Consider the following 12,763-nt stretch of genomic DNA (forward strand, 5'->3'; position numbering starts at 1 on the left):
TCAGCCCCGGTGGGCTCTCCTCGGTGCTGACTCCCGAAGCTTGAGAGTTTTGTCCTTCCACTTTAGACGCCCCAGCAGACAGGAAGCGCTGTGCTCTCTGAATTCTTGGCCTGAGTCCCAAGGCTGACTCTGGCTGGACCCACGCTAGTCTCACGCCCATCCCCGAACCAATCTTGATACTAGAGAGGGGAATGTATCAGTTGGCCAGATCCTATGCCATTTGCGTGACTGACGGGTACTCCCCAAAGGAAAACCACGGTGCTGCTACCAGGAGGCCCAACAAGGATCAGAGCCAGCTACAGTGACCGTCGGGACACCTGAGAGAAATAAACACTGGTGTCGTGTATGGAGACTTCGGAGCAGGTGGCTTGGAGGACTCTGTGCACTGGGGGCCAGAGGGTGGAAATCAACCAGGGTCCGACACAAGACACCATCAGGGGTTGTACAGAGTGGGAGACTCGGGGCCAGGGACCCTGGCAAGCGGCCGTCAAGTGAGGCAGGTGTGGTCCCGAAGCAGGACCTCCTAACAGGTAAGGGGTGAGGCAGACAGGCAGGGCCACAAGCCCTTCCTTCAGGGCCGGAAGTGAATCCTGCAGTCCCGGGGCAGGGTCAGGGGTCAGCAGGTTCTGCTGGGCTCGGCCTGCTGTCAGCCTCAAACGGAAGGGACTACCCTGCAGCCTCTCATTGGAAGAGGAGCTCCGGGTGCCGGAGTCCAGGCGGTCTGCACGGCAACCAGGCAATCTGAGGAAATGGCCACGGTGCCTCCCCTGTGGTTCAGACGGTAAAGCATCGGCCTGCAATGCAGGAGAAATGGGTTTGATCCATGGGTCGGGAAGATCCCCTAGAGAAGGGCATGGCAACCCACTCATGTTCTGGCCTGGAGAATGCCATGGAGTTGCAGAGTTGGACACGACTGAGCAACTAACACACACACACTGGAACAATAAAAGTCTTCACACATGTAGGAATTTATCCTCAAAAATAGATGCTCAGAATACTGAACAAGAGAGTGTGCCATATACAGGAAAGAAATACACCAATATATTATCAATTGGTATCTTGGGGCCGTGGGATTACAGACGAATTGGGGGGGAGGCCTTTTTATCATTCTATGTATTTTTCAAATTTTCTACCGTGACTATTTCTCTGGTTAGCAAAAAAAAAAAAAGGAAAAATCTCTAAGCAGCTCAGATCAAATAACCTGACCGTTTGCTCTCACCATCCGCGTGTCCGATTAACTCCCTTTCTCACTTCTCGCTGTCCCTGCCCTGGGGACCTGGCTGTCCCTCCGTCTGGATAATTGGCCTCTGGCCCAGTGGGAAGCAGGTGGCCCCAGCGGCCCTGCCCCCTAGTGTGCGGGGAGGGGCTCAGATGGACGGCAGCTGCGCCCCACCTCCAGCTTGGGCCCTCCCCGTTCTCTCACCCCCTGGGCGTCTTTTGGGCAGGAGGAATAAACAACGGAGGCCTGTGGCCATCGCGGGCGTGCCAGGCAGTGGGTGTCATCTGGCGGCCCTTCAGCCCAAACCTTTTATGTTGACAAACCGTGTCCATCAGAGGACTAATTGCTTCTTGCTGTCTTCGGCCCGGCCAAGTGCTCCACAAAGACTCATAGACCAACCACGTAACTGGCGATCGCAAAGGACTACCCTCCTGGAAACAGACACTGAGAATGCCCACTGCCTGGTTGGGTTGGGAGCTGAGGCTCATTTTACCAATGCGGTCCCTGCCAGGACAGAAACCTTCCCTCAGAGGCAGGAAGAAGCCCCTGCCCCCATCCCTCCTGGCTGCCCCCCAGCCACCAGGTAGCCCATCGCTTCCCCTGGAAAACACTGTCGAATCCCCCAGGCCTGTGCCAAACTCAGAACTCCCTGGAGGAAGAGACTTGGACAGCTCACACAGTCTAGGGTGCAGGCTCCAGACCTGAAGAGGACCATGGACCTCACCTTCTCAACCTGTAAGACAGAAAATCCATGATTTCTCCCGAGCGTTTTATATCCTGGTAGCCAAGGGAGAGAATGACAAAGGTGAAGGCTCTGAGCAGATGAGCCCTTTAGGAGAAGTCAAGAGTCGGTGTGGATGGAGCCGGGGGCCGGGGGCCTTATGCCCTCGGAATAGGGCCCTGGACGAGGTGGACACTTGTGTCTGTGGCAGGTCTCTGCTAAAGCCCCCAACACACACACACACACACACACACACACACACACACACACACACACAGGATCTTTAAAAAAAAAGACCAACCAACAACAGCAAAAAGCCCAATCTTACCTCATTATTCAAATAGACTGGAATATTTTCTCTAGGGTAACTTCTAATATCCTTCCTTTCAACAATATGATTATAATCCCAACATATCCTGGGGGTGTAAAAGAAGAAAACACGGTCCTTTATGCAAAGCCCCAGTCTCCCTGTGAACCACCCCCTCCCCCAGGTGAGGGGCTGCAGAGAATTTCCAGGTACCGTGGAAGGCAGCAACCCCAACCTTTGTGGCACCCGGGAGCGGTTTCGTGGAAGAAGGTTTTTCCATGGACAGGGGTGGGGGAACGTTTTCAGGATGACTTGAGTGCACTACGTGTACTGTGCTCTTCATCTTTAATCTCATGCTGTCGCTGATCTGACAGGAGGTACTGGTCTGCAGCCCGGAGGTTCGGGACCCCTGGTGCAAGCTCAGACATAATAAAGACAAATCTTAGATGCTCTGGGGCCAAAGCAAGGCTCCGGCTGGAACGTCTCCGCCTCCCCAGTCACCCTGGTGCCCCCCGCCTCTCCTGGTTCCTTGCCAGGCCAGGGGAAGGGGACGCCAGAGCCCAGAGGCTGCAGCAGGATATGGGGTGGGGGCGGATTTCCTAATACTAATTCGGGGAGTGAGGATCGAGCTGCAAGAGCTCCCACCAGCCCAGGGTGGACTCAGGCCCACGGTCTGCGCGCTCCTCTGATGAACTGGAGAGCGATCAATCAAGAAAAGGGGACCAGAGCTTCAGGAAGCACCCAGGAAATGAAGACGAGGTAAGCGACCCACTGGACAGCTGGCGCTTAGAGAGGGGAGGTGGCAAAGGACCAGGGCCCCGGGCCTCCCTGGGGTGGGGTGTCCGGGGCGGGCAGCTGTGAATCACCAGCTCCCAGTGGAGACCGGCGGGGCTGGAGGAGGGAGGTCTTGCATTTTACCGTTTTCTTTGGAAAATTCGAATAAAACCATAGACCCTCTCATCGGAGGAAGACAGTTGATTCTGCAGACAAAATCAAGGTTCGAAGATCCCAGAGGCCGGTTCCTCCCGCCGGCGAGGAGCCGACTGTCAGGAGGGGTGAGCACGAGCGGTCGTCGCGTCTGCTTTCTGCCTCATGCCTGCTGCTGGGGAGCTTCCCGCTGAGGCAGTGGCTCTGGGACGTGGGTTCAGGCTCTTCTGAACCCCAAGCCTGTGCTGGAACTCGTGATTCTTACATGAGGGATCAAGAGGTCTCCCACCACGCCCACCAGCTCGAGTCTCTTCATCCTCATAGTGGAAGTGAAACCCACTCAGTCGTGTCCAACTCTGCGACCCCACGGCCTATAGTCCATGGAATTCTCCAGGCCAGAATACTGGAGTGGGCAGCCTTTCCCTTCTCCAGGGGATCTTCCCGACCCAGGGATCAAACCCAGGTCTCCCGCACTGCAGGTGGATTTTCAGATTGGAAAGAACCCTACGATTCTGGGAGTGGGTCTGGGGCACCCCAACTGGGAACCCCATCCCAGTCAGGAGGGGAGGGCTGCAGCCACCTGCATCCTGAGGACCAAGGTCAGAGAGTCCTGCAGCCTGGATGCGCTCACACCCTCACCAGCTGCCCAGGAGCGGCCCCATCACACCTCCGCATGGGGGCTGCACAGTGCAGGCAGGCCCGGCCCCCAGCGCCCCGCGGCTGGGACCCTGCCCTCCTCTGCCTGCAGCAGCAGGAAGCCAGCCTGACCCTCCGCAGACCCACCTTGTGAGACGTCACACCCAACTGCTGTCAGAGCCTTCTCTTCGTAGATGAACTCATGTGTCTCATATGTTAGATCCCACGTATAAGTGATACCATGTTATTTGTCTTTTTCTGATTTACTTCACTTCGTAAGATCACCTCTATGTCCTGCCTTGTTCCTGCAAATGTACATGATTTCATTTTTGGGGCCAAGTAGTGTCCCATTGTTGGAGAAGGCAATGGCACCCCACTCCAGTACTCCTGCCTGGAAAATCCCATGGACAGAGGAGCCTGGTAGCTGCAGTCCATGGGGTTGCTAAGAGTCAGACACAACTGTCTTCACTTTCACTTCTCACTTTCCTGCATTGGAGGAAATGGCAACCCACTCCAGTGTTCTTGCCTGGGGAACCCCAGGGACAGGGGAGCCTGGTGGGCTGCCGTCTATGGGTCGCACAGAGTTGGACATGACTGAAGTGACTTAGCAGCAGCAGCAGTGTCCCATTGTACGTGTGGACCACATCCTCACCCATCCCTCTCTCAATGGACATTTAGGCTGTTTCGATGTTGGCTGTTGTTTACAGCGCTGCTGTGGAAGTTGGGGTACATGGTCTTTTTGGATTCTGCCTTTCTCAGGATGTATGCCCAGGAGTGGGGGTCCTGGCTGTGTGATAACTCTGCTTTTAGACTTCTGAGAAGGCTCCATACTGTTCCCCCAGTGGCTGCACCAACTCACATCCCACCAACCGTGTAGGAGGGGTTCCTTTTCTTTACACTCTCTCCAGCATTTATTTGTAGACTTTTTTAAATTAAAAAATCTTTTTTCACATGTAGCTGATTTACAGCATTGCATTAGCCTCAGATGTGCAGCAAAGTGATTGTCACATATATTTTTTCAGATTCTTCTATGTTACGGGCTATTACAGGATACTGAGTAGACTGTGCTATACAGGAGGTCCTTGAAAGTGTTAGCTGCTCAGTCGTGTCCAAGTCTGCTATCCCATGGACTCTAGCCCACCAGTGCCCTCTGTCCATGGCATTCTCCAGGCCAGAATACTGGAGTGGGGAGCCTTTCCCTTCTCCAGGGGCTCTTTCTGACCCAGGGATCAAGTCCAGGCCTCCTGCACTGCAGGCAGACTCTTTACTGTCTGAGCCACCAGGGAAGACCAACAGTAAGTCCTTGCTGGTTATGTTTTATATACACTATGTGTATATGCTAACCCCAAACTAATTTACTCCCCCAGAGACATATTTTCCCCTTATTTCATAAAGTGTTCATCCTAGGACTCCTCTACATGGACTTGCTCTCCGGGATCTGAAATGCGGCCCAGCCCTGAGTGCTCTATGCGTGGGAAGGGGATGTTTGTTGGGTGAAGAGCAGCTCACAAAAAGAACCGTCCCATGAACAGTGCATGCTCCTCACCCGACCATCTGGTCTACCCAGCCGGGGGAGGGTGACTGATGGGCACTGGGATGGAAGTGGTTCACTGACCCCAAGACAGTCACGATCTGCTCACCATCTCCAGAGGCTGTTCACCCCTGACACACCTACTGAGATGCAACTGCTCCCGGAAGGACCCTACCCCAGCCCCTTGTCACCTGTACCTACCTGGCCAGGTGGCAGATAGCTGCCTGGGAGGAAGAGGCTCATCAATCAGGTGGTAGACAGGCAGAACTTCAGAGATGCTGTCCACGCCTGCTCCCACATGAGAAAACCCTCAGCCAGTCAGCAACCCAGTGACTTTGAAGAAATCATTTTCCAAAACACCAATCAGGTAAGAAGACCTCCGGCTCAGAGAGAAATGGATTTGAGCCAGGTGGGAAAAATCAAGCAAAGGAATTGACATACAAAAGGGTGCCACTCTCCCAATTCCACCCCGCGAACTAAGATGAGGCTGATATTTTGAAAAATATAAAATTTTAATAAAGGCTACATCTCTTAATTACAATAATTATTGTACCAAGTAATTTTCCTTAAATGAACTCTTTATAATGCATAATTTACAGTATAAGTAGAACAAAATGCCATGGCAAAAGTCATTGAGTACAAGACTTGTAATAAAAAGGCATAAAATATATTTGTACATAAACCCCTTTCAAAAAACAAGGGAAAGCTGGAGCCCTCAATATAGGGCGACACACGGCGCGGGCACCGTGCAGGTACAGGTACTGTACTGATTCAAAGTCAAGCGCCAGAGACAGTGGTGAATACTCTCTCCATACAATATATACAGACGTGGGTTCAGGGGACAATGGCTGACAGAATGCACAGATATGTTAATGAGAAAACCCCAATGCCAACAGGAAGGTGTCTGCAGGGAGGGTGCTCGGGGCAGTCTTCCCAAAGCTGTTCGCTTCTTTGCAGGGCAGGGGTGAGGTGAGGAGTAGCTTCCAGAACGGCTGGGGTCCAGAGAGTAATCTGTAAAAAACGCCACGGACCAATATTTCCATAAAAGCACAAGTCCAACCACGTGACTGCAGCAGGCGTCGGCCGTGGGGTGGGGGTGGAGGGCCGGGCCTTGGTGGGGAGTCCCAGAAGTCATAGGATGGACCTGGGCCCCAGGGAGGCTCCGTCCCCCTGCAACGATCATCCCATCGACAGGACCTCCACACCAGGCCTCCAGACCTATGTGAAAAAACAGAGCAGCACGGGACAGGGGGTGGAAAATGTACCAATTTCCGCGTGTGCCGGCGGCAGGGCGCCACCTTGAACAGTCCGTCATCACGCGGAGCTTAATTCTTGGTGACAGAGAACCAGGAAACTCCCTCTCCCACGTCCACACACTGGGCGCGGGGAGCCTGTTCAATAAATACCAGCAGGGACTCCTGTCCAGGTGAGCCGGGGCTGGATTTACAGCCCGGGAAGTCACCCAGGACGCGCGGCAGCCTCTCCAGCACAGTCAGCATCGCCGGTGCCGAGTGGTCACGTTTCTAACAAGCAGTTCCGGCTTTCCTCCCCGCAGGCCGGGTGGACCGGTGAAGGCCTTCCCCGCCCTCCCGAAGGCATCTTCAGCGGTTTGCTCTTCCTTCGCAAGGCGAGGTCGTGGTCGGCCCGGCGGAGGAGGGCTCAGTCGATCCTCTCCACCTTGCCCAGGATGCGGCCTTCGTACATGGGCAAGACCACCTCGTCGTCCCAGACCTCCTCAAACACCGCTCCGCACGCGAACTCGTCGCTCGCCTTTTTGAAGTAATACCTTAAACGGAAAACCCAACGTGTGCTTGGTGAAGTTGCACTTTCTATGTGGCTTGAGAAGAGTTTGTCAACATGGGGGGACCAAGGGGTCTCGAGAATGCTCCTGCATGGGGCTGGCAGGGAAATCGCCACTGGGATCTGCTATGAGACCCGCCCAGGCTGGGTGAAGGGCAAAGCCAGGCGGGCGGCCTGGCGGCGGTGGGCCAGGCCCCTTTTCCTCCTGCCCCCCCCCCCATAACTGCCAACAGCGTTGAGGCTGCAGCCTTCAGCCCAGGACTGTCACCTGACGAAGACAGCTGCTTCTTTCTCCCCAGTTTTTTTTTTTGCAGGGGGGAGGGGGCAAAGCATGCTTGGAGTTCACCTGCAGGGCAACCTGGGGAGAGGGCCCCTCAAAGAGCCCCCAGACTCAGCCATCTGACCCTGTGAAGCCTGCGGGAGGCTGGCACCTGCAATCCTCCACACCCGCCAGCGCCGCACTGCGCTCAGGCACAGCTGCAGGCTCGGGCACAGCCGGGGAGCAGGACTGGCTGCTTCTGCTGTGGCCACTGTGAGAGGTGGGCAGCTCCCTGCTTCATGGGGCCACCAAGAGCCCCCGCGACTCTCCCTTCTGCCCCGGTCCCCTCGCTCCCCTGCCCCAGGGTCAAACGCCAAAACCCCCTATTCTGTGTGGATGGAAAGGTCCTGGGTCCCACCCCGGCCTTCCTTCTTGAAGCCACTTGATGGCACCAGCGCAGATGACAGCCTGTCCCAGGAGGGTCACATCTGAAACAATTCTGTCCCACCCGCCTGTGCCCCTGCCTGAACACCATGCCAAGTCCTCTGCCTCCCGTGGCCCCGGCCAGGGAGACCCCTCAGACAGATTAAACTAGCCTCTGAAGGCTGTCATCTTCAGGCAGCAGAGGCCCCTGGTCGGGGGCGGGGGGCCAGGGGCCGGGGGCAGAGTAGGTCAAAGGCCACTGGGGGAGGGGAACAGCTTCTCTTAGAAAAATGTGCGCCGTGTCTCGGGGTCACGGGGGTTCTGTTTCTATCTTTTCTCCTGAGCTTTCCCACAGCCCCCGAGTCAGAGCTAAACGTCTCTGCTCTTCAGTGAAGGCAGGCCAAGTACTCGCACGGCCGATAAGGCTAGATACGGTGAGACAGCTAGAGGTACTCAAGGGGCTGGGCTCCGCAGGGTCAGTGCTGCAGACGCCGGTCCTCGGTGGCCTGCCCGAGACAGGGCACCGTGGGTGAGGGGTGGGGGGAGACAACAGTCATGTTTCTCTGGAGAGGCTCTGATGCCCCCAGCACCCCAGGCCCACAGCCCTCGAGGTCAGCATGGAGCAGAGCAGGGTGGCTTCCTGGCCTCTCTGAGCAGAGACTTGTGGTGACCGTGTCCACAGCTGCAACCTCCTCCAGGGGCCCCGACCCCAAGACTTCAAAGGTGCAGCCCTCGGCTTCTCGCCACTGCGACCTGCTTTAAACCCTGCTTCCCGGGCATCTGGTCTGAGGGTGGCTCCCCTCCCAGGCCTGCCCTGCAGCCCGCACCCCGGCCCGTCCTCATTAGGATTTGGCAGGGGGGAGCGGGCAAGTGAGTGCAGCAGCACACGGGCTGAGAAGACCAGGGGCCAGGGGTCCAGCTCCGGCCTAGAAGGGTGGCAGGGAGGGCCCGCTCGCCACAGCCTGATTGAATCAGCAAGGAATGTGTGCGCAGAGTCCGTGCGTCAAAGGAGGGCTGGGGCTTCAAAGCCCAGTTCGCTGAGCACGCCTCGAGACAGACAGGATCCGGGCCAGCTCCGTGCTCCAGACCCCCGGAAGGTCACCTGTGGTCCCACGCAAGGGCCAGCCGCGCCAAAGCTGAGATCCAGATGAGTCCCTGGAGAGGCACCTGTGCCTCTACCCTCGCCTGGGTCTGTGCAAGATAAGCCAGGCCTGTTCCCCCTTCTGTTCATCTCCAGAACCGTCTCTGCCCAGGTGTGAACCGGGAAGACCCCAGCCCCGCCCAAGGCCTGTGGTCCGTCACCGGCATGGTCCTGGCCCTGAGCCCTACTCCCTTTCCCGTAGACCAAGTCATTCTGGGCTGCGGGGGGCCTGCTCTGAAGGGTGGGGGTCTCGGGCCCTGGAGGTGGGCTCACCGGGTCCAGAAATGGTGTGCACCCAGCAGGTCACTTGCTAAAAGATGCTGAAGTTCTCACACTCCCTTCCTCGCTCGAGGGGCACTGGGGTGATAGCTTCCGTGCCCGAGCTGGGCTCCTCTCTGACCCGTGCCCCCCGCTGCTCCCGACTCCTCGTCCTGGCCCTGTACATGGCACCCGGGACACAGCGGGACACGACCCACACACTCCATTGGGATGGAGGCAGCAGACAAGGCCAGCGAGGACGCTGGATGAACCAGACAAGGCGAGAGAAAAGTGACCAAGGACGCCTGGGGCTGGTACACCAGGGCGGGGTCTGCACCGTGCAGACGGGGAGAGGCCCGGGGAGACGGCGGGGCGTCTTCCCCAGGTCCCGGCAGGAAGAGTGGGCAGCCCTGTGCCACCACGCCCACCCACAGGTCCTGCCCTTCGTCCGCTTCAGGTCACCCTGCCTCACACTACCCGGGACCCAGAGCTGAGGGGGCACGTGCCACCCGTCACAGGTGGCGGTCTCCACCGGCCTTCAGTGTGGATGGCTCTGCCGGACCTGCCCGAGGGCTGCCTTTCAGCCTCCTCATCAGTCTGTCCGACCCCTCTGCTCTCCCCATGCCCTCCCTTTCAGGCTCCTGCCCGGCTCTCCTGACAAAGCCAGCTGTCCCCTTGCTCCCGAGTCCCCTTCTCCTGCTAGAGAAAGCCCGTCCTGGCCCCGTGTTATCTCTGGGAGGGGCAGGGGTGGGGGACTTAAAAGAAAGGAGACAGAGCGAAACCCCAGGCAGCCCGCCCACCTGGCCCCTACAGGTCTGGGGGCCAAGAGGCGACCCTGGCTCTTGGTTCTGAGCAAACTGACTCTGGAGCAGAGGAAAGCCACATGATGCTCACCGGTAGTTTCCCTTTTTGCTGAGCTGCTCCTTAAAGTGGCCCAAGGTCAGGCTCTGGGCCTTCAGCATCCGCCGGTAGGGGATCTCCTCCCCGCAGAAGAAGTAAGTGACCACCAGCTCGCTGGCCTGGAGCGCGTGCACCCCTGCCAGCTTCTTGGGCTCCTTGTGGCTGAAAACAAGATGGAAAAGCCACAAGTCCAGCATCTGAAAGCGGTCAGAGCGTGCACACACGCCCAGGAGGTCTGCAAACTGTGTCTTCAGAGGTGAGGCTGCAGCTGCGTGTGCCGAGGGCACTGGGCAGGGGTCCTGTGTCGGGAGAGCCACCTCTGGTGGACACATGGTCCTCCCCGGTCATCGGTGCAGGGCACACAGAGGTGTGTGTGCCGCACACGGGAGGACAATGTCCATTGGGGGGAATCCACAGGTAACTTGCTCCTAAAGATAGGATCCCTCCCAGAGTGACCAGGATACCACACTCGCCCCAACCAGGGTCTGTGCTTTCTGCCTCTACCCAGGGATGGCACGAACTCGGAATGGCAGGGCCCATGGTGGGGGTGTGTGAGGATCAGCCCTTAGTCACTGCAACTTCTCAGTTTTTGCAGAATGGCTAAAAAAAAAAAAAAGAAGCCATAGGCCCAGCCAGCTGGTCAACTTAAGGTCAACCAATTAAAACGTAGAGGCTTTTTTTTCTCGCTTTGAACACTACTCATGATGGAGAAACTAAGAAAGGACAGTTGAATGATTTAGACCACTTCAGATCTCAGTAGCCGACCACTTTTTTCACATACCATCCTGGAACGAAACGAAGTCTGGCTTCCCTGTCTGATCACAGGAGTGTAACTCGCCAACAGGACCTGGGGCGCTGGCTGGGGGATGCTTTTCCCGCCACCCCCCCCCCCAACCCCTGGCCCCGCCAAGACAGCAAGGATGGGCCCTTCATCTGTCACTGCAACCGGGGAGAAGCGCCTTCCTGCTCAGTTCCACACGGACGTTTTTCAACCCGCTAGCCTTCCAGGTGAACGGGAACAACTCTTCCATCTGCGTTTGGGGCTCTGTGATTCATGGGCGCGGAGAGTCGGACATGACTGAGCGACTGAACTGAACTGAACCGGAGGCTAAAGGCTTCGCTCTCAGCTTGTGACCTTGAGCCAAGCACCACTTCACCAAGGAACACTTATGTGTTACTCCAAGTCATCATGCATTCCTCTGCACGGACAGGGGTTTTCCAGACTCTGATCTATGGCACCATCTGCATTTCCTGTTCCCTGTCTTGGATGTTAAAATCAATATGATTTTGTAGACTAAAAAAGTTTTCAAAAATCGCAACCCCTGACATGAATACTCTGAAAACACAAGCCTCTGGGCGGACCTCAGCATCACCAGGCCAAGACACTTACTCTTCCGAAGCTGGGCTCGGGCTGGAGAAGGGTGAGGCACCCGGCACCCCTGGGCCCGGGTGGCTCCTGTCCCTCTGCTGACCGGCTGCACAGCACCTGAAGATAGGAAAGGCTGAGAGGGAAGCCCCCTCCCTGGGGCCAAGGGAGAACAGAACCAGTCTCCCCAGCCTCCGACTCCCCCGGGGAAGCCCCACCCCGGCCTTGTGTGGACAGGAGCTCCGAGCCACGCTGAGCCCTGGGCCCCAGGGACTGCATGCTGCCCACCCAGGCTGAGGGCTGCAGGCACTGGATCCCCAGTGGGTCACGGTGCCTTGAAGCTCATCTCACAGCCCCAACTGGCTGGGACATTCCTCAGGGAATGGGATTTGCAAGAAATTTCAGAGATTCCTTCTCTTCCTCACAGGCACAACTGGCCAGATCCGAGCGAGCCCGTCAGAGTGGCTGGACCTCAAGGCAGGGGTCCTCTGGCCTGCCCTGCCCCTGACCGCTGCGGCCCGTCCACTCACCGCTGTTTCGGGGGCTTGGACACTTCAGCCAGCCGTCGGCACGCCTCCTCCAGCTGGGCCAAGGTGTTAGGCGGGGTCAGGGGAGGCACCGCAGAGTCCTGAGTGCATGCCGGGTGGGCCCGGGGGACGGCGCGGGGGTGCCCGGTGCTGCCCCCCCACAGGTGGTGGCGGCCGGCCCGCTCGGCTGGGGATGCACGGGCCGACTCCGTGAGGTACGCCCGCTTGGTGCTCTGGGCGCTGGAGGAGGAAGGCGGAGAGAGGAAGCCGAGAGTAAGAAATGGGGTTAGAAAAACTGGAAAATGTGACTCCACCAGTGAGCTCTCCATCCTGCCTCCGGAGAGAAAAAAAAAAAAAAAAAAACAGCTGGGCTCTAACACCGCCCTGCGTTGCCAGGACGCGGCACTTCTGCGGCCTCAGTGCAGCCACTCGCGCTGGGAGGGCAGCGCCCACCACCCACCTCACTCCCGCGGCAGCAGACACAGTCCGCCCCCACGCCCCGGGGCGGGCCGGGCTGGTTTACCTGTGGGGCTTGGGCTTGCCGGGCCGCTCACTCTCCAGCACCCACTGCCACACGACCTGCGCCCTGCCTCCTTCCTCCCCAGGTGGCTGCAGGGACCCCGCTCCGCTGGGGGCCCCAGCTTCCCTGGCTGGCGCAGCGGGGCCGGGCTCAGAGCCTCTGGCGCTTCGTCTGGGGGGGGCACCGCCCCGGCTGCCGGCGGGGACAGAGGAGCGCGTCCATCTCAGC

At 57.8% G+C, this 12,763-nt stretch overlaps 1 protein-coding gene across 6 annotated transcripts in view; it reads right to left on the reverse strand.

Moving 5' to 3' along the window:
* Positions 1-5,842: 5,842 nt before the first annotated feature.
* Positions 5,843-12,763, reverse strand: part of AXIN2 (axin 2) — a 39,878-nt gene continuing 32,957 nt past the window's right edge. For 5 of the 6 annotated variants that reach the window (XM_088829415.1, XM_055408764.2, XM_055408765.2 and 2 more), the window contains 5 exons: positions 12,539-12,727; positions 12,019-12,255; positions 11,513-11,608; positions 10,117-10,284; positions 5,843-7,127 (listed from right to left, as the gene is read on the reverse strand). In XM_088829415.1, coding sequence (XP_088685541.1) covers positions 7,001-7,127; positions 10,117-10,284; positions 11,513-11,608; positions 12,019-12,255; positions 12,539-12,727 — 817 coding nt within the window. In that variant the 3' untranslated portion in view covers positions 5,843-7,000. The remainder of the gene's footprint in view (positions 7,128-10,116; positions 10,285-11,512; positions 11,609-12,018; positions 12,256-12,538; positions 12,728-12,763) is intronic. The other variant, XM_055408768.2, reaches the window with a different exon arrangement.

This window comes from Moschus berezovskii, chromosome 20 (assembly GCF_049115385.1).
Source record: "Moschus berezovskii isolate FMDL1 chromosome 20, NW_MosBer_1.0, whole genome shotgun sequence".
Lineage (NCBI taxonomy): Eukaryota > Metazoa > Chordata > Mammalia > Artiodactyla > Moschidae > Moschus > Moschus berezovskii.